The sequence below is a fragment of the Bubalus bubalis genome, chromosome 3 (assembly GCF_019923935.1).
Source record: "Bubalus bubalis isolate 160015118507 breed Murrah chromosome 3, NDDB_SH_1, whole genome shotgun sequence".
In the NCBI taxonomy this organism is placed as follows: domain Eukaryota; kingdom Metazoa; phylum Chordata; class Mammalia; order Artiodactyla; family Bovidae; genus Bubalus; species Bubalus bubalis.
Window position 1 is genome coordinate 35,717,231 of NC_059159.1, and position 24,621 is coordinate 35,741,851.

At 48.2% G+C, this 24,621-nt stretch overlaps 2 protein-coding genes and 1 long non-coding RNA gene across 5 annotated transcripts; 1 reads left to right on the forward strand and 2 right to left on the reverse strand.

The window, feature by feature from the left end:
- Window positions 1-769: 769 nt before the first annotated feature.
- On the forward strand, window positions 770-13,304 carry TP53 (tumor protein p53). Of its 3 annotated transcripts, none has more exons than XM_006062871.4 (11): window positions 770-919; window positions 8,885-8,986; window positions 9,122-9,143; window positions 9,230-9,484; window positions 9,911-10,097; window positions 10,178-10,290; window positions 10,511-10,620; window positions 10,943-11,079; window positions 11,164-11,237; window positions 11,672-11,778; window positions 12,361-13,304. In XM_006062871.4, exons 2-11 carry the CDS (start codon window positions 8,913-8,915, stop codon window positions 12,440-12,442), a joined length of 1,161 nt encoding a protein of 386 aa, XP_006062933.1. In that variant the 5' UTR covers window positions 770-919; window positions 8,885-8,912; the 3' UTR covers window positions 12,443-13,304.
- Window positions 1,148-2,061, reverse strand: LOC123332654. The gene is made up of 2 exons (XR_006549587.1): window positions 1,804-2,061; window positions 1,148-1,452 (listed from the first exon to the last, which is right to left on the reverse strand). It is a non-coding gene; the product is annotated as an uncharacterized LOC123332654 (long non-coding RNA).
- Window positions 13,305-20,387: 7,083 nt separating the features above from the next.
- Window positions 20,388-24,621, reverse strand: ATP1B2 (ATPase Na+/K+ transporting subunit beta 2). Its single transcript, NM_001290927.1, is given in 7 exon segments — window positions 20,388-20,552; window positions 20,660-20,758; window positions 21,534-21,590; window positions 21,821-22,026; window positions 22,128-22,232; window positions 22,580-22,708; window positions 24,510-24,621. Coding segments are annotated over 7 exon segments (873 nt in total).

Sequence of the window (24,621 nt, forward strand, 5' to 3'; positions counted from 1 at the left end):
GCGCCCCCTGCGGTCTTCCGCGATAGTTCTTAAAGCACCTACTCCCCTCCCCAACCGGCAGAGGGCGCCAGCGCTCTATTCGATGTTACAGGTTTTGCGCCTCTTTTGCATCTCATTATCTAAAATTTTCAGACATCCGTCTCTTTTCATTCATTCAATAAATATTTATTATTGAACTCTTACTTGCTACCCAGTACTGTACTAGGTACTTGGAAACAACAATCAATAAGATTGTAGACAAGGCCTCTGCCCTTCTAAGTCTTAGGTTGCTATGTATTGAAGGCAAGGAACAAATCACTTCAGAAAGTGATAGGGGTGTGAAGATAATTAAGATGGTGTAATATAGCGCATATGGAGGTATACGTTAAATAGGGACATTATGGAACGCCTTCCTAAAACTTTACAGTTTAGTTGATGAGTAAAAACTATCCAGCTATCTAGGAGAGGAGTGTTCCAGGCAGAGAATGCAAGTGCAAAGGCTTTCTTCCTTTCACCATATATGAAACAATGGCAGAAATCTTCCAAAATGGTTTCCATCAATTCGGCCGTTACGGTTTTCGCTTGTCGAACTCTCCCAATCCAAACGGGTCACTAGCTACACTACCAATATGGCGAGAATCCTGACTTTCCCCGCACTCTCCTCTCCTACTCTCCTTTCCCTTCGCCTCCGCCCGCAGGGGAATTGCTTGCCCTTACTTGTCATGGCGACTGTCCAGCTTTGTGCCAGGAGCCTCGCGAGGGTTGCTGGGATTGGGATTTTCCCCTCCCACGTGCTCCGGACTGGCGCTAAAAGTTTTGAGCTCTTCAAAAGTCCAGAGCCACCATCCTGGCCGCAGGTGGCCGCTGGTCTCCGGGGTCATCTAGCGTCCGACCTCGGAGCGTGCATCCCAGGACGGTGACACCCTCCCCTGAGCTTCGGGTAAGCTCTTGACTGAGACTGATGAGTCCTCTATGAGTCACGGGCTCTTGGCTCCTTGTATTTTCAGTTCGGGGGGATAAAGGGCTGGGGGGCGGTAACTGGGGGGTTAACGATTAGCGGCAGGGAGGGCGGGGGTCTTGGCTAGCGGCACCAACAGGAATGCAATGTTAGCAGGCCCGAGTGTAGACGATTGGTATGTTAAGACCAGCCGAACTCGAAGCTGAACACTTGGGCGGGGGAATGGGGCTTTGGGGAACCTTGAGCCGGCCTAAGGGGCTCTTCCCCACCACCACTAACTCCATCCCAGGGTGTGTGAAATAAGATGCACAAAGCATCAGGGTCTGGGACTTTCGGATGTCAAAAGCTCGGGGATTCATGGCTCAGGATTTTAGAACGTGCAGCATCCCAATGGAACCTCGGGCTCCTTTCCGAAGTGGTTCGGGGTGATCCGGAAAGTCCAAGCTGCTAAGGTCCCATAACTTCCGGACCTTTGTCCTTCCCGGAGTAATCTTTCCCACTGGCTCTCAGCTCCGCTAGATGGAGAAAATCCGGTTAAAGGCTGTCAGTCGTGGAAGGGAGGGGGGGGGGGCGTGCTAAACAAGAGTTTTGCCCGCGAAGCCCTGCAGAACTAGCCGGGCCTCAGAGGCCCTGTTATTGTTTGGCTGTACATTTACATTTCTACCACTGCGGGAGCATTTCCGGTTTCTTTTTTTCGGAGCAGCCCACTATTCACTCAACGTGAGGGAAGTAGAAAGAGAAAAGATCTTTTATACTGGTCCTCATTACTTATGAAAGGAGGCTGCTAACCCCTCTACTTTTTTCCCCCTCCTAGCCTGGTTAGCTACCGCTTTTGGAAAGGAAGAGGTATTCTTTTTGATGCAAACCTCAATCACTCCCCCTCTTTGAATGGTGTGCTCCATCCCGATCGACCGCTACCCAGGCGGACGCTACCATTGCGTGGACGGTTTGGGTTTTTTTTTTTTTTTTTAGCGTCAGAGGGCAGACCCTGGGTATTTCGAGAATGGATACATTTGAGAATTAAACGATAGAAGAAAAACGAAGGGTCGTTTTTTGCGGCGGAGAAACAACTTCTTCTGTATCTGGCTTTGGGCTGAACCATTCCCTTCTCGGACGCAGAGTGAACGTCGTGAAGCGGAAGGGGCGGGGCTTGGAGAGGGGCGGGGCCGAGGTCTTCGAAGCTGCGGTTCCGTCTCGGCTGGTTTTGCCCGCGGGAGGCGGCGGACCGGCCTAGGAGTTCTACTCGTACCAATTTTCCCGGCATCTTCATTATTTAGGGCGCGGTCACTTACCACGCACCTGCTACGAACATGACACTGCGCGGTACTTACGTTGCTTTTTTCTATGTTAGGAGTAGCATTTACAGCCACCGCCTTTGATTTGTGTCACCGTGGATTTGTTTTGCCTGTTGGAGAACTTCTTATAAATGGAATCATACAGTTTGTGCTCCTTTGTGTCAGGCTTCTTTCCGTCTGTGAAATTCACCCATTTTATTGCATGTATCAGCGTTACCAATACTTTGTTTCTTTATATTTTAGTATATTCCACTGAATAAATAAACCATTGATTGTTTATCCATTCTCCTTTTGATGGCCTTTGAGTGGCTTCTCATTTAAGATTATTTTGAATAAAGCTGCTATTAACATTCTTAAAATTATTTTTGTAGTCATGTTTTTATGTTTTTGGATACTTAGTGGAATTGCTTGGTCATAGAGTGAGGTGTTTGTTTATATTTTTTAATTATATTAAAAAGTTCTAGTTATTCAAAGTGGTTGTACTGTTTTACACTCCCACCAGCAAGATAGAACCTGTCTCAGGATTTGGTTTGTCGGGCTTTCTAATGTGGCATATCAATGTGGTTTTTAGTTTGCAATTCTCTGTTAAGTATGTTCCAACAGTTTGCATGTGCTTACTGGCCATTTCTGTGTCAGATATAAAGAGACTGTTCAAGTGTTTGCCCCATTTTAAAAATGGGTTCATTTGCTTTTTGTGTCCTTGAGGTGTTGGAGTCATTTGTATATTCTGGATAGGAATAATGTGTATCCTTTGTCAGGTACATGTGTTTTCTCCTGACCTCTTGCTTGTCTAACAACTCTTACAAGGAACAGAAGATTCATTTTTCTTTTCAGTGGTTTCTTTGACCTGTTTAGGAGATCTTACCCCAAGGTCATGAAGATATTTTCTTATAGTTTCTCATATATTTTCTTTGAGAATCTTTCTAGTTTTAGATTTAACACTTAAGTCTGTGAGCCATAATTTATTAGTCAAGAAATAATTTTTTTCATGCTGTGAGTTCAAGGTTCTGTTTTATTTTTTCTTATGGCTAGCCAGTTGTTCTAGGTCCACTTGTTGAAATAGCCTTCATTCCCCCACTGAACTGCTTTAATTGGAGTGCTTGGTCTATTTACATTTAATGCAATTATTAGCATTTGGGTCTGAGTGCTATTTCCTATCTGTCTCCTTTGTTCTTCAATTCAAAAAGTTGAGAAAGAAACAATACCAATCTCACATAAACTCTTTCAGAATGGAGAGGCAGTAACATTGCCCAACTCATTTTATAAGGCCAGCCTAATGCTGTTAATATGTACATAACAGTTGGAAAAGAAGAAATAAAATGGATTTATTCACAGATGGTATGACTGTGTATACCAAAAGTCCTAATAGAAAATTCATTTTCACACTATGAGAACTAACAAGTGAAAGCTAAAACTAAAAGCAAGTTACAACTTTCAAAGGCAATATGCATACATTGTATTTTTATATAATAGCAACCTTGAATCTAAACTCAAAAACCTGACGTGTTAGGTCATGTCTGAGCCTTTGCAACCCCATGGACTGTAGCCCACCAGGCTCCTCTGTCCATGGGTTTTTCGAAGCAAGGATACTGCGGTGGGTTGCCATTTCCTTTTTCAAAGGATCTTCCTGACCCAGTGATCGAAACTGTGTCTCTTGCATTGGCAGGCGGATTCTTTACCACTGAGCCACCGGAAGCCATGGTGAAAAACATGTCATACTCAGGGATAAATTTAACAAAAAATGGACAAGAGCTCTATATAGAAAACTACAAAATAGTGCTGAGAGAATTTAAGGAAATTTTAGCATATTCATGAATTGGAACACTCAATGGTGTTAAGGTGTCGGTACTCTTCAGAAAGATTTAACTCAATGATTTAAAAATGTAGAAACTGACAAGCTGATTCTGAAACAAAACATTGGTACAAGTTGGAGGCCTTAAAATACCTGATTTCAAGATTGCTGTAAAGTTACAGTAGGACTTGGTTGTACAACAGAAACTAACAACATTGTAGAGCAATTATACTCCCATTTATGTATGGTCAGTTGTGTCCCGACTCTTTGCGACTCTATGGACTGGAGCCTGCTAGGCTCCTCTGTCCACAATATTTTCCAGGCAAGACTCAAGTGGGTTGCCATTTCCTCCTCCAAGGGATCTTCCCAACCCATGGACTGAACCCACATTTCTTGTGTCTTCTGCATTGGCAGGCAGATTTTTTACCCCTGGTGTCACCTGGGAAGCCCCAGTACTCCAGTAATAAAACTTTAAAAGATAATAAAGTTGCAGTAGAACAACAATCAATGAATAGAGTCTGGGAAAAGACACATAAATGTAGTCAAATGATTTTCTGTGAAGGTACTAGAGTGAATCAGTGGGGAGAGGAAAGTCTCAACAAATGGTGCTGAAACAACTGGAGCAGAAAAATGGATTTTGGCCCCCACCTCTTACCATACACAACAGTCAATTTGATGTGGTTAATAAACCCACACATAAAACTTTCAGAAGAGAACACAGTATCTTTGTCTTGGTATGGGTAGGTTACACGGCTTTATCAAAGTTTGTCAGATTTTGTGATCAAAATAGTATGATACCATTTCAACCTATGTAAGTTTCACCTCAAAAACATTTGTGGGGTTGTGGGGAGTGACTAGAGGTACAGGTGAGACGATAAAGGCAAAATGCTTGATTATTCTTGAAGCTAAGTGATGGGTACTTGGGGAGGACATTATTCTGTTTACTTTTTAAAATCTGATTAAAATATCCATAATTTTTTTCCATCAATATTTTTATTTTGGAAGAGTACAAGAGTAACACATTCCCACCAAATAATTTTTAACAACATTTTGTCTTATTTTTGTCTCTATGTTATTTTAATTACACAAGCAATGTATAGATACCACCTTTAAAATTTTTTTCTTTGTTAATAAAGCTAAAACCAGGAATTCCCTGACTATTTCACTTCCAGGGCCCAGGTTCAATCCCAGGTTGGGGAACTAAGATCCCACAAGCTTCAAGGCACAGCCAAAGGGGGAAGAAAAACTAAAACCCCTTTGACTCTACTACCCCCAATACCCTAAGCATACATCCCCTCTCCCTGAGAATATCATCACTATTAAAGATTTTGTGAATTTGTAGTCTTCTTGCCTTTCATGCTTTTATATATATATTTATAAGCAATAAATAATCATTTTATGTGTTTGATTTCCATAGACTAAATTACTGTGTTTTGTTTTTTCTTGCAAATCGTATTTTCACCCAGTATGTTTCTGAACTGTAACAGGTTACATATACACATAAAATTCATTTCCGTAAACCACTGTAATGAATACACCACACTTCATTTACCTATTCCTTATTGATGGATACCAAGGTTGTTTCTTGTCACCAGCCGCTAGGAACAATAATGTCATGAACATTTTTGTGCAAGACTCCTATTGCCCCCTTGCAGTCATTTTTCTAAGACATCCACCGAGAAACGGTTTTGCTAAGTAGCAAGAGGTATGGTTTTCAGTTTTACAAGATGCTCCCTTATTTCTTCCAAGAATCAATTTTTTTCAATTACACAGCTTCCAACCAACAGAAAGTTGTTTTTTTTTTTTTCAAACATCAGGCCCTGGGAGAAGCCAGAGCATAATTATTTAGAGCTTGGGTATGGCTTCAGACAGCCTGTGTTCAAATCACTGGCCCTGACTCTGGAGAGCTTTCTGAGCCTGGGTAATTCCTTTAACCTTGTTCTCTCCTCTGATCATAGTACCTACCTTATTTGCTTTTTGAGAGGATTACTGAGATAAGCCACTGAAAGCAGTGGAGGTCTATATAAACAGCAGCCATTGTTAGGATAGTGATAGGCCTGCCTCTCCTTTAAGCCCCAGCCGAGTTTACTGCCTTCCCAGGGGGCTGTTTTGGAAAGGCTCCGCCTCCCCAGCCATCCAGAGGGTCTGGTTCAGCCTCTGACAATTTAGAATTATGACCCCCTGATGTTCACACCCACGGGAAGTATCTGCTCTGAAGAGGTTTCCTAGAGAAAGAAAATGAGAATTCAGTTGCTACCAAGGACTGAGAGAGGGAGACCTCCTAGGTCCACAGGGCTATCCCTCTCCCTGTGGGACTGAGACCTTGGCCCACCCTCCCAGAACAGCCCCTCTCAACCTGTTTACTGAACACAGTTGCCTGAAGGGGGTGAACTAGCAAAGATCCCAGCAGGACCATAAAAGCCCCACCCGCTCCCAGTCACAAAGCTCTCTCCAGCAATAATATAGAACAAGTAAAATTGGGATAACCATATAAAGAGAAGCATTTATTGAGCTCTTGCTATGTGCTTTTCTCAACTCTTTATATTTCCCATAATAAGTGGGATACTATTTTATAGCAAAGGACACGGAAGCACAGAGAGGATCAGCAACCTTCCAAAGTTAAACAGTTACTAGATGGTGGCTCGGGACACAGGCCTAGCCTGTCTGCCTGCAGAGCCCATGCTCTGCCATATTTGCCCTGGAAGATTTAAGATGAGTGCGGTCATGCAGCAAACTTAACTGACGATACAGCATCAAACCCTGGGCTTTTGACTTCTGCGCCCCATCTCTACATAAACAGCTTCCCTTCCATAATAGTCTCAAAAGTTATTTTGATCATCGATCTAGGGGAAACCCTGGTCCTTTCCCCCAAGGCAAACATTTGGCATCCCACTGCTGTCCCCTCTTGCCTTCCTCCAGGTGCATTCAGAGTCCATCCCCCATCAGCTTTGGGAGCTATGATAAGTGGCACTTTGCCAGCCTCTCAGTTGATGGACTTTCATCAGCAAAAATCTCCTCTAGACTTAACCAATTACGAAAGACAGCTCTGCAAGGTAGTCTGTAATGAAGTAAGCATCTTAATCCCAGACCTTCAAACAGTCATTTTTCATAAAAGCTCGTTCACTCACCTATATGTATGGTGAGCAGATCACTTAACCTCTCTAAGATGTTCTCACCTGTCAAGAGGCAGGTGTGGTTATCCGGACAAGTAAGATAACCCAACTCCGGAAGATAGTAAAGGACAGGGAAACCTGGTGTGCAGCAGTACATGAAGTCTCAGAGTCGGACACAACTTAGCTACTGAACAACAAGATACCCCACGTGAAACGATTTTGCACACTCTACATAAGTATGCAGACCCTATATCAACAGAAAGGTGCAGGTGAACCTTTGTGTGTGTGTGTGTGTGTGTGTGTGTGTGCTTAGTCGCTCAGTCACATCCGACTCATTGTGACCCCATGGACTATAGCCCGTCAGGCTCCTCTGTCCATGGGGATTCTCCAGGCAAGAATACTGGAGTGGGTTGCCATACCCTCCTCCAGGGGATCTTCCCAACCCAGGGATTGAACCCAGGTGTCCCACATTGTAGGCAGATTCTTTACCATCTGAGCCACCAAAGAAGCCCTTAAGAGCTGCTTGCTTGGAGGGGGTTGTCATTACCAAGGACACAGAAGAAAAGTGTAGTGAACATGGACTTTCATCAATGGGCATGGTTCTGAGCAAAGCTGATGACAAATTTGGCATCAAGAAAGATGGCATGTTGAAACTATTTGAAAGCTAGCCTGGGAGATGAGTTGGTGGTGACAGGGCCCTGGCCCAGGCCACAGCCACCCCCTTGTCCCCTTTGCTCCCTTGACTGCTCATAACCAGCTTACAGGCTGGGTATGAGGATTCACTTATTCACCCCAGTTATTGAGCCTGACCAGGTGCAAGCCATTATGCTAGTAACTGGTGAGCAAGACAACATCCCTACCCTGAAAACATTTATATTCCAATAGAGGAAACAGGCAAAATGAGCAGGGAAAGGTAACATAGTACAATTACCACAAGAATTAAAATAGGGTGACCTGAATTGAAATAAGGTGACAGGGTTTGGCTGGTTAGCTGTGATGGAGAAGTCCAGGGAAACATCCCTGCTAAGGTGCGACGTTCATGATGAGGTCGGTGAGGAGGTTACCCTGTAGGCATGCAGGGCCCAAGGTCCCGAGTTCAGTGAACTGGGAGTGTCTGATAAGCATCAGAAAAGGAAAGAGAAGTCTGACTCTTTGCGACCCCATGGACCATAACCTACAGGCTCTTCTGTCCATGGGATTTTCCAGGCAAGAGTACTGGAGTGGGTTGCCATTTCCTTCTCCAGGGGATCTTCCTGACCCAGCAATTGAACCTGGGTCTCCCGCATTGCAGGCAGACGCTTTACCGACTGAGCTACCAGGGAAGCCAGAAAAGGGAGAGGGTGCCAAGAGGTGAGGTCAGAGAGGTGGGCAGGGGTTGGGCCCTGAGGGATTTGTAAGCCAGGGTGAGGAACCATCCCAGGGGAGCAGGTAGAGGGATGGGGGCAGAGGAAATGAGCCGAGAGTTACTTCATCCTTATTACTGCAAAAGGGGGCAGAAATACATATACACCGAGGAAGGCCTGTGGATTCAATGGTGGGAAGGTTGGAAGTCCCTCTCTGGTTGCCTTTATCCCTCGAGGAAGTGTGTGATAAGACTGCTGAGGGGTGGGGCAGGTGCCTCCCCTACCCCCCAGCAGATCCTCAGCTTCCAGGTGTGCTGTGGGCGGAGGGGGTCCCTCCTGCCTCCGGACTGGGTAACCCAGGGTTGGGTGTGTCTCAGGCTGGATCCTCACTTTTCTCCCTCCAGCGGCCACACAACCTTCCAGGGAGCTACAATGGAAGAATCGCAGGCAGAACTCAATGTGGAGCCCCCTCTGAGTCAGGAGACATTTTCCGACTTGTGGAACCTGTGAGTGGAGGTCTGGAGGGAGGGCAGGCTCACTGCTCAGCCTCCAATAACCTTGCCCTACCATGGTCCCCAGCCCCCTGGTAGAGGCCTGGGAGAAACAAAAGCCAGTCCTGACTTTCTGCTCCTTTCTTTCAGACTTCCTGAAAATAACCTTCTGGTAAGGCCTGGGGCACGGGCAGGGCCTGGGGCTGCGGGTCCAGAGGGTGGGAACTGGGCCTTCTGACACGCTCCTCCCATCTGTAGTCCTCCGAGCTCTCTGCACCCGTGGATGACCTGCTCCCGTACACAGATGTTGCCACCTGGCTGGATGAATGTCCGAATGAAGTGCCCCAAATGCCAGAGCCTTCTGCCCCAGCTGCCCCGCCACCAGCCACCCCAGCACCAGCCACCTCCTGGCCCCTGTCATCCTTTGTCCCCTCCCAGAAGACCTACCCTGGCAATTACGGTTTCCGTCTAGGGTTCCTGCATTCCGGAACAGCCAAGTCTGTGACCTGCACGGTCAGTGGCCCTGGGGAGCCGACTTCCCTATCAGTACCTGGCCATACAGCCTAGGGGTTTTCTGTTCAGAAGTTTGGGGTTCCACTTCAGCCTTTGCCTTTTTGTCAGTCTTTTTAGATCTTACCTAGTTAGTTTGTGACCTTTGACTCCATCCCAATGTTGCGTTTTCCCCTTGACCCTTGGGTTTTCATCCTTCCCGTCACATTCTCAGTATCTGTTGTGAAGCCATTTCTTCCTTTTTTCTTCACTTATTCATTCTGTAGCTATTGGAAGTACACTTCTGGGATGTGGACCCCCACCCCCACCATCTCTAGCTACCCTGCCCTCACAGGAAACCGCTTCCAGTCAGTACTTGGTGCTTGTACATTCGACCCTTGGGTACTTGTCCCCTGACCCCTCCGTTCATTCTTCCTCCTTCTCCTCCAGTATTCCCCTTCCCTTAACAAGCTGTTCTGTCAGCTGGCCAAGACCTGCCCAGTGCAGCTGTGGGTCGACTCGCCACCCCCGCCCGGCACCCGCGTCCGCGCCATGGCCATCTACAAGAAGTTGGAGCACATGACGGAGGTTGTGAGGCGTTGTCCCCACCATGAGCGCTCCTCTGACTATAGCGATGGTGAGCGGCGGGGACTGTGGATGGGACCGGCCTGGAACCCGGAGCCCCCAAGCCCCTAATTCCTCCCTGATTGCTCTCAGGTCTGGCCCCTCCTCAGCACCTTATCCGGGTGGAAGGGAATTTACGCGCAGAGTATTTGGACGACCGGAACACCTTTAGACACAGTGTGGTGGTGCCCTATGAGTCCCCCGAGGTCCGGTTTGGCAACTGGGGTCTCCGGGGGGGGGGTTTGTCTGTGACCACCCTAGGTGGGAGGGAGGGGGCTATCTCCTTCTTACTTGACCTCCCACAGCCTGTTAGGTGCACAGAGCAGATGGGTTATTGCCATTCCACAATTGAGGAAACAGGCTCACAGAGGCTGACAGCCTCCCTGGGGCTGGGTAGCCTCACGCCGGGCCTGTGCTCTCTCCCAGATCGACTCTGAGTGCACCACCATCCATTACAACTTCATGTGTAACAGCTCCTGTATGGGGGGCATGAACCGGCGGCCCATCCTCACCATCATCACACTGGAAGACTCTTGGTAGGGACCACACACCACCCTCCACTCTAGCTTGCTCCCTAACCTCCGCCTGCCAGTCCCCGGGTCCCCGCCCCTCACCACATTCTCCCACACTAGCGTTCCCTCTCTCTGCATTCCCTTTGTGGACTTCTCTGCTGCTCCCTCCCTCCTTTCTCCAGCTTTGGGACCTCTCTTGCTGGGGTCTTCTCAGTCTGGAGCTGGCGCTCAGGCTCCCCTTGGGATGGGGGTGGTTGGGAGTAGGTGGGTCCCGGTTCACAGGAGAACACAGAGACAGGGTCCCCCTTTCTGATTGCCTCCTGCTTTCCTCTTCCTACCCTGGTAGTGGTAACCTGCTGGGACGGAACAGCTTTGAGGTGCGAGTTTGTGCCTGTCCTGGGAGAGACCGCCGCACTGAGGAAGAAAATTTTCGCAAGAAGGGGCAGTCTTGCCCCGAGCCACCCCCTGGGAGCACTAAGCGAGGTGAGCAGGAGGTAGAAGAGGCAGCAAGGGTGCAGTTCTGCCCCCAATTCACTCTTTTCTCACCTTTCCTTGCCTCTTTCCCAGCACTGCCTACCAACACCAGCTCCTCTCCACAGCAAAAGAAGAAACGACTGGATGAAGAGTATTTCACTCTTCAGGTACCAAGTCTGGGGGAGAGAGAGGTGCAGTCTCTCACCCTCACTCCATGGGGTTGGATAAAGGAAGAAAAAAATATAAATGTAGCAGATGTGAGGTTAAGCCCATTTTTTCTAGTCATCCTTTCCTCTGTCCATGGCCATGATTCACTGGTGGTGGTGATGGTGGCTGTGGGGTTTAGTCACCCAGTCGTGTCTGACTTTTTCAACCCTGTGAACTGTAGCCCGCCAGGCTCCTCGTCCATGGGATTTCCCAGGCAAGAATACTGGAATGGGTTGCCATTCCCTGCTCCAGGGGATCTTCCCCACCCAGGGATTGAACCCATGTCTCCTGTATTGGCAGGTGGAATCTTTAACACTGAGCTACTGGGGAAGCCCCTTGGTTCTTGTAGTGACTTTGTCTAATATTTCTTTGTTCCCTTCCTTCCTTGACACAGATCCGTGGGCTTAAACGCTATGAGATGTTCCGAGAGCTGAATGATGCCTTGGAGCTGAAGGATGCTCTGGATGGAAGGGAACCAGGGGAAAGCAGGGCTCACTCTAGGTGAGTGATCCAGGTCTTCCCCAGTGCCCGGGCACACACACACACACATATCTGCTGCTTTCCTGTGTTAGAAAGCCATGGTATTCCATTCTGGTCCTGCCTTCAAGGTAAAAGGCAGCTGATACCCTACAGCTGGGTCCCAACCCTGCCCAGACATTCTTTAGGCTTCCTCCACTTTCCTGCCTCCGGGGTTCCGAGGCATGGATGTTTCTTTGCCTATTCTAGCAAACCCTAGACTCTCAGAGCTAGGGTCTCAAATAGAGACCTGATAACTGTGGGATATCAGGCCTTGGAGTCAGATGCTCAGCCATCCAAAATACTAAAGAGTCATGTTGGCCTTGTTACTTCCCTTCCCGGGCTCAGTTTCCTCATGTGTCAACTGGGGTAAGGGAAGATTAAGAGACTTATACCCACAAGTACCCCAAGGTGCTCAGTCAGCATGTCTGCCCTTGGCTGTGACCATTTTAACGTAAGTTCTCCTTGCTCCTGCCTCAGGCCCTTTGAAGCTTAGGTCCAGGAAGAGGGGCCCAGAGCTTCTCACTCAGATGATGTCATCTCCTCCCCTCCCTTTTCTCCTCTCAGCCACCTGAAGTCTAAGAAGAGGCCTTCTCCCTCCTGCCATAAAAAACCAATGCTCAAGAGAGAGGGGCCTGACTCAGACTGATGTCTTCTGCTTCCTGTCACCTGTTGACATCCCCACCCATATCCCCTGCCCCTTCCCTGGCATTTTTTGAGATTCAGGTGCTTAGACCTCTGCTTGGTGCAGGTGCACCTTAGAAACCCCCTGGGATTCTTCATCTGCTCAGCCTGTGGCTCTGCCAAAGAGGCAGACCTGCGCTCATGGTTTTTGGGGATTTGGGGGGTGCTGGCGCTTTCCAGCTTAGCTTTCAAGGTTTTTACTGTGAGCAGTGTTCGGGAGAGGTCAGAATGTGTTCCTGCATGTGAGGAACATCTTATAACCAGCCATACACTGGGTTGGAAAACTCAGTCCTCTGCCATACTAGCCAGGGAAGCTATCTTAAGTTGTTCGATTTTCTCCTGACTTCATTGTTCACATCTATAAAAAACTGATAATCATACCTACCTCACGGGGGGTTTGTTGTGAGGGTTAATGAAATAATGTATGTCTGGCCCCAAAACCATCATTTGATTACATAATGTCTGGGACTTAGTGCCTTTTGTGGGTGCTGGTTCTTTGTCCCCCTGGGTGGATGATTTGACAGTTTCTGACTGAATGGCTGGTTAAAGGGAAGAAGTCTCCAAGTCCCTTCTCTCCTGGCCCTGCCAGATCATAACCCCTTGGTGAACCTCGTGCCGAAGGGGAAAGCTCACCTTATCCTGGATCCCAGTGGCTTCCACCCCTGCTGTAGCTGCCAGTACCTGTTTTATTTCCCCCAAATGCTTCCGCAGATTTCTTCTGTACTCTGCAAGGCACATCGCCATGTGTCACCCACACCCCTCCTCTTCCCTTTTTATATCCCATTTTTTATATCAATTTCTTATTTTACAATAAAACTTTGCTACCACCTGTGTGTCTTGAGAGATTGGGGTCAGTGCAGGGGTGAATTAAGGGAGTGAGTTTGGGAAGCAGCCACCTGAGTCTTCAGGGAGCACATTTTTTTTTGGCGGGAGGGTGGCGGCAGGCGGCGCCAGTGCCTGGTTTCCTGGAGGAGAACAAAGCCTGGAGACTGGGTCAGTCTGCAGGCTGCATGGCAATAAGGGAAGGGGTGCCTCCATTCATAACTTGGGAACCAACTGTCCCCCCTCCCCTCCTGCAAGGGCTGGCACAAGGTCTCTGCTCCTGCTTCTAGGATTGGGCTGCTGCCCCCTCTCAGCCTCACCAAGGATTATGGGATTTAAATGTCTGATTTAGTAAGCCTGAGCCTCCGGGGTGGCCATCTGCTCCCCAGGAAAGGGGCAGGATAGTTGGGTTCTCAAGGGGAAGGACGGTGGGTGCTATAGTGAGGAGAGAGAAGGCCTGCCAGCCAGGGTCCCCAGGAAGTGGGGGCAGCTAAGGTGAGGGCTGGGACATGGGACTGGGGCCTTCCCGGCGTCCCCACACCCGGGCCTTGTGCCAGCCAGCTGAATGAATGGAAGCTTTAAACTCTGCCAGGAAAACCTTTCAAAGGGCTTCTTGGGGTAGGGAGGAGAGTCGAGGCTGGGGAGCCCTGCACCCGCCTCCACCCGTTCTGTTCCTTAGGGCTGCCAGCTCCCAGGGAGCGGGGCTGGGGGCAGGCTTTCCCCATCACCCCACACCCGCCACTGCTGCCTGAGCCAGCATGAGAAGGATGGCCAGACTGGGGACACAGCTCATCTGCCTCCTCCCTGGGGGCAGAGAGAGCAGAATAAGGTCCAGAGGGGCTTCTGGGACCACTGTTCCTCAACCTGGCTAAAAGTCCCTGAGGGAATCCCCAGGCTTACCCTGAAGATCCCAGACAGCTGTGAAGCCACCAGCTCCCTGCCCTCGAAATCACACTTTTTCTTCCTTTCTGGAGAATGCCAAACATTCCCCAGGATACCCAGAACCACCTCTTGTAGAGATCTTTAACTTTGCCATCTCTCCTCACAAGCCAGGCCCTTGGTAGACCACAGCACTTGAAACTCGAAATTTCCTTGCCTCACTCCTGTAGACAGGTCACCTTGAGCCTCTTTCTGACCAGTGTCCTGCACTCCCCTACACTCCACATTTCTCTAGAGTGTGTCCTTAGCTCTTTTTGTTTCTGCTCTACTCCTTCACAAAGCAGACCCTTCCTTGCTCTGCCAATCCCTTTGTGTCCTGATAGGTTCAGTTCAGTTCAGTTCAGTCACTCAGTCGTGTCCGACTCTTTGCAACCCTGATAGGTTACTGGTCTGAGAATTAACCCTGGGTTTTCAGGCCAGTTCTACTAAGCTATGTGACTTCCAATGAGTCCCTGACCTCTCTGGTCCTACTTGCTTACTTCCTTCCCTCTGGCTATATTCCCTCCTGACAATCTAGCCAGCAGATATTCATTGACTGATGCCTTACTGTGTGCCCAGGATTGTCCTATGTTGTGGGGACCAGTGGCAGACTTGGCCCTGCCCTCACACTCAAAGAGCCCAAGTCCTGTTCCGCTAAGTTTTAGAATAATTTTAAAAACTTATCTCCTTGATTTCAGGAACACAGGGGCCCCAAATCTATAACACTCAGTAGAAGTTGTACAATGAGGAAAATGTAAAGCCATAAATGTTTTCTTTATTTAGAAAAAGAAAAAGGAAGCTAGCATGCAGCCTAAAAATTAAAGATATAACTTATTGAAAGAGAAAGCCAAGTTGGTTGAAAGAATAAATTCAAAAGCAGGACTCAAGGGGGGGAAGAAAAGATACACTTTAAACAAAGAGAAAAACTCAAGAGTTTGAGAAAAAAAGGAAGAGTAAGAGCAAATTAATCCAATGTTTAAATAAACTATTCCAGACCATAGGAAAAGTGGAATCTCCAATTCATGTAAATTTTTTGTGATTTCATTAATATTAAAACTTAATCAAGATACTAAAAAATTAAAAGCAAACTAATTTATAGAGATGCAAAATATCTAAATAGTATCAAAAAATATATGTTGATGAATCAAAAGAATATTAACATTATAACCAAGTAGGGTTTATTCCAGGAGCATAAAATTGGTTTAATAGAGAGTCTGTCAACATAATTCATTGTATTAATAAATTAAGGAATAAAAATATGATCATATCAACAGATGCTGAAAGGAATTTGATTAAATTTCAGCAGCCATTCCTTTAAAAAAGAAAATAGCAATGGAGGAACTTTCTGGTGGTCCAGTGGTTAAAACTCTGTGCTTCCACTGCAGGGGGTTTGGGTTTGATCCCTGGTCAGGGAACTAAGACCCCACATTCCACTTGGCCAAAAAAAAATAGTAATGGAATACTGGTATTATCCTAATGGTTAAACCCTAAGGTCATTTCAATTTAAATTAGAACTATACAAGAGGACTTCCGTGGCAGTGTTAAGACTTACTTTCACTGCAAGAATGCCCACTAACATCAGTTTTAGAGCACTCAACAGGATTTTTAGAAATGAAGAAAACAAAACATTGGTTAAAAAATAAATATTTTTGCTTTTTGGATCATATGCTTATGTACCTAAAAACTAACCTCTTAGTTAATAATAGATGATGGAATTAAGCTAATTTAATAAGGTAGATGGATAGTAGATGGCAATAAAATAATTAGGGATAAGTTTCACAAGAATCACACAAAAAAATGAAAGAATGGCACAGACTCAATTTGGAGAAAATTATAAAACCTTATCTAAGGACATAAACCAAGCTCCAAACAAAAGGAAATGATAACCTGTTCTTACATGGGAAAACTTACTATCTGATAAAAAAGACGAGTTCTCCTGAAATAAAGATACAATGCAATTACAATCAGAATCTCAACAAGTCTTGATGGCTTTTGTTTTTGAGAACTGGATATATTTGTCATAAATTTATAGAGAAGAATAAGTGCCCCCAAATAACCAATAGTTGTTTTTAAAAAGGAATGGGCAGAGGGCTTGCTTGCCTTGCTAGGTATCAGAAAACAGACTATAAAATCAACTGGCATCAGATCAATATGGCTTGGTATAGGGAGTGATAGACAAGCCAGCAATGAATCAAGAAGAGCTCAGTATATAGTAAAATGTATTATACAGCCAAAGTTGTCATTTCAGTTCAATGTGTTTAGTTGCTCAGTCGTGTCTGACTCTGCAAACCCATGGACTGTAGCCCACCAGGCTCCTCTGTGCATGGGGATTCTCCCGGCAAGAATACTGGATTGGGTTGCCATGCCCTCCTCCAACCCACTCCAGGGGATCTTCCCCACATAGGAATCAAACACAGGTCTCTTTCATTGCAGGCAGATTCTTTACCATCTGAGCTACCAGGGAAGCCCAAGAATACTGGAGTGGGTAGCCCATCCCTTCTCCAGATCTTCCTGACCTGGAGGATCAATGGGAGGAAGTAAATTAAGAATTTTTTTTTAAGGAAGCTGACACCCTAATAAAATAATACGAGACTCTTCATTTGTACCACACAAAAAGAAATCAAAATAGACCAAGTGTGGGAATTCCTTGGCAGTCCAGAGGTTAGGACTCCAAGCTTCCACTGCAGGAAGCCAGGGTTTAATCTCTGGTCATGGAAGATCCCTCAAGCTGAGAAGTGAAGCCGAAAATAAATAAGTAAATAAATTAAATTTTTAGTTGTATTGTTTTTTAAAAAATAGGCAAAGGAATTAAGGCATATGTAAAAATTAAAATGAAATAAAATCCTGCCCAAAATATTTTTACAAAATATGAATATAGCCTTCTGGAAATTCCCTGGCAGTCCAGTGGTGAAGACTCCATGCTTTCACTGCTGAGGGCTAGGTTCTGTCTCTGCTCCCTAGTCTGGGAACTAAGATCCCACAAGCCACGCAGTGTGGCCAAAAAAAAAAAAAAGAAAGAAACCACTTTTTAACAGTAAAGAAGCCACCACAAACTCAAGAGACAAACAATTGATTGGGGGAAATCTACAATGCAGAAAACAGTTTATATCTACAACTGTCAAGAAGCTTTAAGAAATTAACAAGAACAACCCAATAGAAAAAAATATTATGCAGCCATTTAAAAAAATGAATTAGAGCTCTACCAGGCCAGGTGAAATTGAATGAACAAGTGTAATGCACAAAATTGTCTATAATATCTAATATAATATGTATGGGCTTCTGTGGTGGCTCAGATGGTAAAGCATCTGCCTGCAATGCAGGTATAGACCCGGGTTTGATCCCTGGGTCGGGAAGATCCCCTGAAAAAGGGGATGGCTACCCACTCCAGTACCCAGTCCAGAGGAGCCTGGCGGGCTACAGTCCATGGGATCACAAAGAGTTTAACACAAATGAGTGACTAACACGCACACACACATTTTATGTATAATGTGCATTATATGACTAAAACCCAGCAATCCATGTGTGTGTACTATGCACTCAAGATAAAACTATATATATGTGTATGCACAAGTAATAAAGCTATTTTTTCAAGGCAAACATCCAGGCCAACTCATTGCAAACAAAAACAAACCCCAAGAAAATAAAAATTAGCTATAAACCCATCCCAAAATACCACAATAAATAGTTGTACAGACTCATCCATCCTTTTTCTATGCTTGTGTGCTTTTTTTATACACAAAATTGGGATCCTATGGTTCATTCTATTTTGAGATCTGTTTCTTCCAGTCAATTGTCCTCATCTGTCTCTGGGCATTTGCTGATGCTAGCCTCTCCCCCAGAGCCACCCCATCCTTTAAGCCTCTAAGAAATCTTCCTTATGAACCCCCCCACCGACCCCCCAGAGAGTGGTTGACCACTCTGAATTTTGTCCTCACCAGCTTTCTCTCCTTCCTGGAAATACGTTTAGGTCTACCTGGTTTGAGAGTTTCTCGAGTGCTCCTCCCCTCTCCTGTTATACTGGGGAGCTCCTTGGGGGCAGGAACTCTGCCTCTTTCATAAGTGTATCTTCACGATGCCTAGAATGCACATAGTAGGCACTTTATAAGTATAGCTGTAGAAAAAGACATAGGCTTCTTGCCTGTCTTGTATTGAGTGATTGATCTCAAGACAGTATGGGTGATGGAGCAATCTAGGAGGTAGATGCTTGGACACTGGATAGAAGAGATCAAAGCAGGGAAGTGGTCCTCCCAAAGGCTGGGTATCCCTCAGATCACCCAAATCCACCCCTCACCCCCTTCCCAGGTCTCCTCCAAAAGCTCAGAAAGGAACAACCTGCACGCAGGGCTCCATGTATGATATATATATTTATATATATATATAATTGCTCTAATTTTATTGTACTTTATCCTCTTTTTACAGTAGATCAGACACAGGCATTAAATAACTGCAGAGAGAGACCACTTGGGTGAGGGGAGTGCAGGAAAACAATGGGATCCAAAGGGAAGAGCCTCAGATCCAGCCAGAGAAAAACAGGGAAGGGTCCACCCATGGGTGGGGTGTGGAAGCTGCAGCATCAAAAAAAGAACAGGGAAATTACAGGTGGGGAAGTGAAGGGCGTGGGAGAAGAAAGAGTTAAAATGCCTCTATAACTCAAGAACACAGGAGGTCCCTCATTTAACATTCTATGGGCACTATGGGGTTGTTTAAGAAGGCAAAGGGGTCTGAAGGAGATGGAGCCAAGAAATTCAGAGTCTTAAAAGGAGGAGGTATCTGCAATTTTCAGGCTGGCATGCGGAAGAAAGGGGAGGAGTTAGTTTGTGATTAGTTGATAACTTGCTAAGAGAAGCCACAGAGAGGATGGGGGTGGGGGAGCAGATCAGGGCGGAGGGGAAGGAGATGGAATAGTCCCATAACCAGCTGACGTTTCCAAGGTGGCCACTGGGGACCCAGCCAAAGTGGCTGCCCCTCCCCCAGGGCGCCTGGGAAGTAGAACTTGCAGGATATTCTGGGAAAGGGAACAGAGGGGAGGGAGCCATCGGCAAAAACAAAGTGCATATTCAGCCTAGGTCAACCCCGCCCCTCTGAGGAGTGATAGGAGACCGGGAAGAGAATTTTCAAGAATCAACAGGGATTTTTCTTTCAGACCCTCATTCCCAGCTCACATATTCAACGTGGAGTGAGAAACCAGCTGTGCCAGGAAAGAAGGAAAAGGCCACAGAGCCACCATGTCTTCAGTTACAAGTGGTCCCGCTTTCAGTGGAGGGAATGGGGATAGAGAAGTGGGGAAAGACTGACCAAGGAGTCACACAAGTCAAAAGCCACTGAGACAGCGACTGTGGTAGACAAGGCAGAAGGTGTGGGAGACAGGGGAGGGGACAGCGGCTAAGCTGGCATAGGAGGATAGAGGGTCACACTGGTGACCACTCTGTAGCCTATAGAGATATTAAATCATTAAGCGGTGCACCTGGAACTAACAGCAGTGTTGTAAGTTAATTATACTTCAGTTATTTTAAAAAACAGAATGGAGTGCCACATTCTGTCTGGAGATAAGCATGAAGAGATTGCCGTCTGTGTGTGGGTGGGTGAAAAGAAAAGAAAGTGAAAGTCACTCAGTTGTGTCCGACTCTTTGTGACCCCCATGGACTATACAGTCCAAGGAATTCTCCAGGCCAGAATACTGGAGTGGGTAGCTTTTCCTTTCTCCGGGGGATCTTCCCAACCTAGGAATCAAACCGGGGTCTCCCGCATTGCAGACGGATTCTTTATCAACTGAGCTATGAGGGAAGCCCAAGGTGGACGGGTGGGCATTTTCTATAGTTCTGGAGGGCTGGGACAGGAGGGCAGGATGGGTGGGGAACTGTGAGGACACCCCACTCACAGCTACACCAGGACTAGAAAGACTCCGAACTCTATGACCATCTTGGGGGTTCCATCTCCCTGTCTCTGACAGAGCTCGGGCAGGAAGAAGACGGTGGAAAGTGTGTGCAACCAGAGAATCACAACAGATGTCAGGCCGGGTTCAGAAGGAAAGGAAAAGGGCGCGAGGCTCAGACAAGCCATAGCTCTGTTATAAAAAATACCTTTGGGGTGGGTGAGGGAGGGATCAGGCGGGGTCAGGGGTATTCCAGAAGCATCCGTAGGAAAGAGGTGGGGGCGGGAGGAAGGGGGCCTCAGGTTTTGTTGATGCGGAGTTTGAAGGCCACACGCCCCGCGAACTTGTCGCGCTCATCATCAGTGGCGATGTTGGCAGCGTTGATACGGCACTCCACGTTCACCTCCACGTTGGGGGTCACATTCAGGAACTTGACGGCCACCAGGGGCTGTGTGTAGTTCACCTGGGCCAGAGGAGGAGAGCGAGGCTCCAGGCCTGAGGCAGCTGGGCCTCCAACCCTGCACCCTGCTCCCCTGGAGGAGCCAGCACCCGGCCTCCCGCAGGACTTACATGAAACTTCTTGCCATAGTAGGGAAAGTACATGAGGTCGATATTGCCGTTTGCAGGGAACATAACGAAGTTGCCGAGATTCTCGGCATCTTCATCTCGCTGTGGGGGACGCAGGAGGGTGGAGGAGAGCATGTTAGGGATGGCGGGAACTTAGCTGACTTCCCTTTGTTCCTCCTTCATCCCGATTGTGCTTTCTCAAATCCGTATCCCTTGAGCTGTTGAGTCTGGTATATTTGCGCTTGCACAGGAGGGGGTATCCTGTCTCCTCCATCAGACTGGGAAGTCCTCCAGGGTGCTAAGGAGCCCGAAGCCTTCTACTGCCCTCCCACCCCAAATTCTTACCCCATCCTCAGGAATCGGTTTCTGGAGCGGAGCCAAGAGAGAACAGATCAATGAGTAAGAGCTCAGTAGGAAGCAAGGAGGGGGATGAAGCAAGAGGAGCAGGAAGCTCCTAGAGGGACAGAGGTGGGGGGAGCAGGGCTCCAAGGACAACTTAGTGGTGGCAGGTGGTGCTCACAGACCAGCAGCTACCAGATACCTAAAAAGAACTGAGGGCAGAAGAGACATGAGACTGAGCACAGAAGACATGGTCAGGGAATAGAGAAGATGGGAGGATCATGGAGAGAAGCCAGAGGCAGGGGCTCAGGTGGAGTCAGGGAGAGGGTGTCTATCCATATAAAAGAGCAGACTTCTGCATCCTAGACAGAAGCATGAGGGGTGGCAGCGCCTTGGAGTTTGAGCCATATTGAAGCCCATGCTTACCCCTTTGTCCCTAGAGTTATGGGGCCTCTGGGAGTAAAGAAGATAGGGAGAGATGAGTGAATGACATGGAAACCATAAGAACAAACAGATGGACAAGGCCCAACAAACTCACCTTCCCCACGCAGGTAACATTCATGCTCTGGTTTGCTCCTGCATAGAAGTTGATGACCTGGAGTGAGGAGACACAGTGGTGAGGGTTAGGAAAAGAAGTTGTCAAAAACAGAAATATCCAGCCCCCCAGCCATGATATCAGCCTCCAGCAGTCACATCTCTCTTGTTCTCTCGCCACTCAAACATCTAAAAATCTCCCAAAGACCAAGAGCCCCAGTAAAAGAAAGCAACTGCCAGCAGATGGTAGCTCCCTCCTCCATTCTCCCTGGGGACTAAGGATATGAGTACCCGGTTCATCTTGATGAAGACACAGGGCTGTCCAGTGCTGTAACCATAGTGGGTAGGGTCCCCAATGCCAGAGCAGTCGCCCAGCTGGGTCCGGTTGAACTGACAAGCACGTTTTGGGTAGTTTAGAACTCCGTTATCTGGTTGTTCGTAATAGCGACCAGGGCGGCAGACATCATTCTTCTGGGCTTGGATGGAGTCATTGTAAGCTAAGGAGGTGGGCGAGAGAGAGTCACGGACCTCATGTTCTGCTCCCAGGGTACCCAATCCCCTGCCCAAAGTCCTGCATAGCCATCGAGCCCGTACTCACGCTCCAAGAACTTATTGAGTTTCTGAACATGCTGGTCCCAGCTTTCAGTGTCACTGACATTGACAATGACATCGAGGTTCTCAGTCTTAGGGCGAATCATCAAGCCTAGTCAGCAGAGGCAATAATGAGGGGGTATATGTAAGACAAAGGACCACACAAAGAGGGAAGAAGATGGACATGGGGAACAACAGGGTGAGGGACAACGGGAAGATCTGAGATAGCCTTCCGGGGAGGGAGATCTCCTGTGACCCTCTGCCACCTCCCCAGATCACATAGCTCTCAGCTGTGGGGAATGTGAAGGTGGCCTTTAAGAAGAACTGCCCAGCACGTGGTGACTGGCTTATCAGAACCAAACCTCTAAGAGCTGACAGTTCTCAACCTGCGAGTTCCTTTGGGAGGCTTAGGGGCATCAGAGTAGTGAGCCTGGCTTGTGGGGGAGTCTCATCACTCACCTGGTGTGGCCAATCTGTCCTGGTACTTGGGGGTGTGGTCGGAGACCGTCTGCAGCATCACCCACATGGTGAGGGTGAACATGGCGGTGAGGAAGCCATAGAAGACAAGGTAGAAGAGGAGGATAAAGGCTAAAGAGGAGGAAATAGGGTCAACAGGTTCCAGGTCTCCATCCACGACCTGTCCACGTGCCCCTCCCCCACTCAGAGGTTCTGCCCAGGAAAGGATCCCAGAGCCCCAGGGAGCCTTCCCCTGGGAGCAAAAGGAGACAAGCTGGAAAAAGGCAGTGTATCTGGCTTCCAGCCATGGCTCCCAGCCCCTTCTGGTCCTACAACACAGTGAAGCCCAATTTTGTGGAGGACACAAGAAACCTAAACTCTTGTTGCTTGGACAACACCTTGTATAGGCCACAGTCATTTTGCCACAAATTATATTCTCAACTTGTCAACCTTCATGGCCCTGAAGAGGCATACCATCTGTTACTGCTATATGGGTACTCATGTTTGAAGTTGTCCAGCACGATGACTTTTCAAGCTGGCACTGGCCCCAATTCACCACCAAACTCTCAAACCATCTCTCAGGGTATGGACCCTCACACTCAAACAGCAAAATCTTCTCTCTCTGAGCCCTACAAGAGCTGAAACTTGAGTGAGTCTCCAGCCAAAGCTACAAAGTCTCTCAGAGATAGCTGTCCAGAGCCTTCAACAGTCACCCCACCCCCAGCTCACACTCAGCACTCAGGGCAAAGGCAGGTGTAAAGGAAGACTTTCCACAGCCTTCCAGGCAGAGAGCCTGTGGATTCTTGGTGGATGTGACAAGTCACTGTCACTCCTCAGCCTAGTGTGAGTACCTGCTGTTTCCATTCCCCCAGATCGCAAGTCCTTCCATCTCAGAAGACACTTCCCCAAGCCTCCCCAGATCTTCCCAAGGACTCAAGGACCCCTCCAATCCCACGGACTGAACTTCACGTTTCCTGCATAAGGACTGCATCAGACCCACTTTAAGGGCCCCTTGGCGGGGTGGGCTAATGGGAACAGCATTCAGTCAGTGTGGATGAACTGTAAATTGTGCCACACAATGTCTCCTGTGCTTCAACTTCCCAGCTTGAAAATCCCTTTTGGAAGAAATCACCCTTCACTGGCATCTATGCCCAGCACCGGACCCTCAACCAGACGCAAGTCCCTCCACATGTCCTGAATATGTGGTCCCACACACCACCTCCAAGGTATGGGTGGGGAAGGTGCCTGGCCATCCAAGCCCTGAGACACAGGGCCCAGATGATGCACACATCTCACCACCAGTGACCACTCCCTCCGCTTGTGACATCTGAGCCCAACACCCAGCCCCGAACACCTCCCAGTGGCACCCCGGCCCCACAGCCCCCCACCCACGAAGCAGTCACAGAAGGCTCCAAAACACAAGGCAGTGGGATCCAGACAACTTCCGCTGTGAAGAACCCTCTCCAACACACACCCCACCTCCCCAAGACCCGCCCCCTCATGAATGTTCCCAGGGTCCAAGGGGTGGGCACGAGCTAAAAATAGACGGGCCTGGCCAGCTAGTGAGAATCAGAGGGAGGGAAGGGGCGCTCTTCTGGAGAAGGGGGGCGACCGTGTGGAGCTGACCGGCCCCCGACAGGGAGCGCAAGCGCCGCGGCGAGCACACGCGCGCAGAGCCCGCGACCCCCCGCGCGAGGGGGCTCCGCGGGGGGCGGGAAGGCGGCAGTGACCTACTTTCTCCGCCTCCGCAGCGGCCAGCCAGGGAGATTAGACCGGCGACTCGGCCCCCTCCCAGCCCGGAGCCCGGCAGGGGGGCCGGACGCCGGGAACCCGGGAACCGAGCTGGGGCTGCGCCGGCGGGACCTCGTCCTCCCCGGGCGTCGCCAGGCGGATCCCCCCGCCTCCCGCCCCTCGCACGGCCGGCCCCGCATACCCCAGCTGGTCCCTGTGCGGCCCATGAACTGGTGCGTCCTCGGGTTCCACACGAACTCCTTCCACTCCTCAACCACCTGCCCGCAGCTCTTCTTCTCTTTCTGGATGACCAT

Excerpts from the sequence above, each read along its gene's own strand:
- TP53 (XM_006062871.4), top strand. The coding sequence starts at position 8,913 with ATGGAAGAATCGCAGGCAGAACTCAATGTGGAGCCCCCTCTGAGTCAG. Across the intron at positions 9,144-9,229 it reads TTCCTGAAAATAACCTTCTG|TCCTCCGAGCTCTCTGCACC; the intron begins GTAAGGCCTGGG and ends TCCCATCTGTAG. Across the intron at positions 11,238-11,671 it reads AAGAGTATTTCACTCTTCAG|ATCCGTGGGCTTAAACGCTA; the intron begins GTACCAAGTCTG and ends TCCTTGACACAG.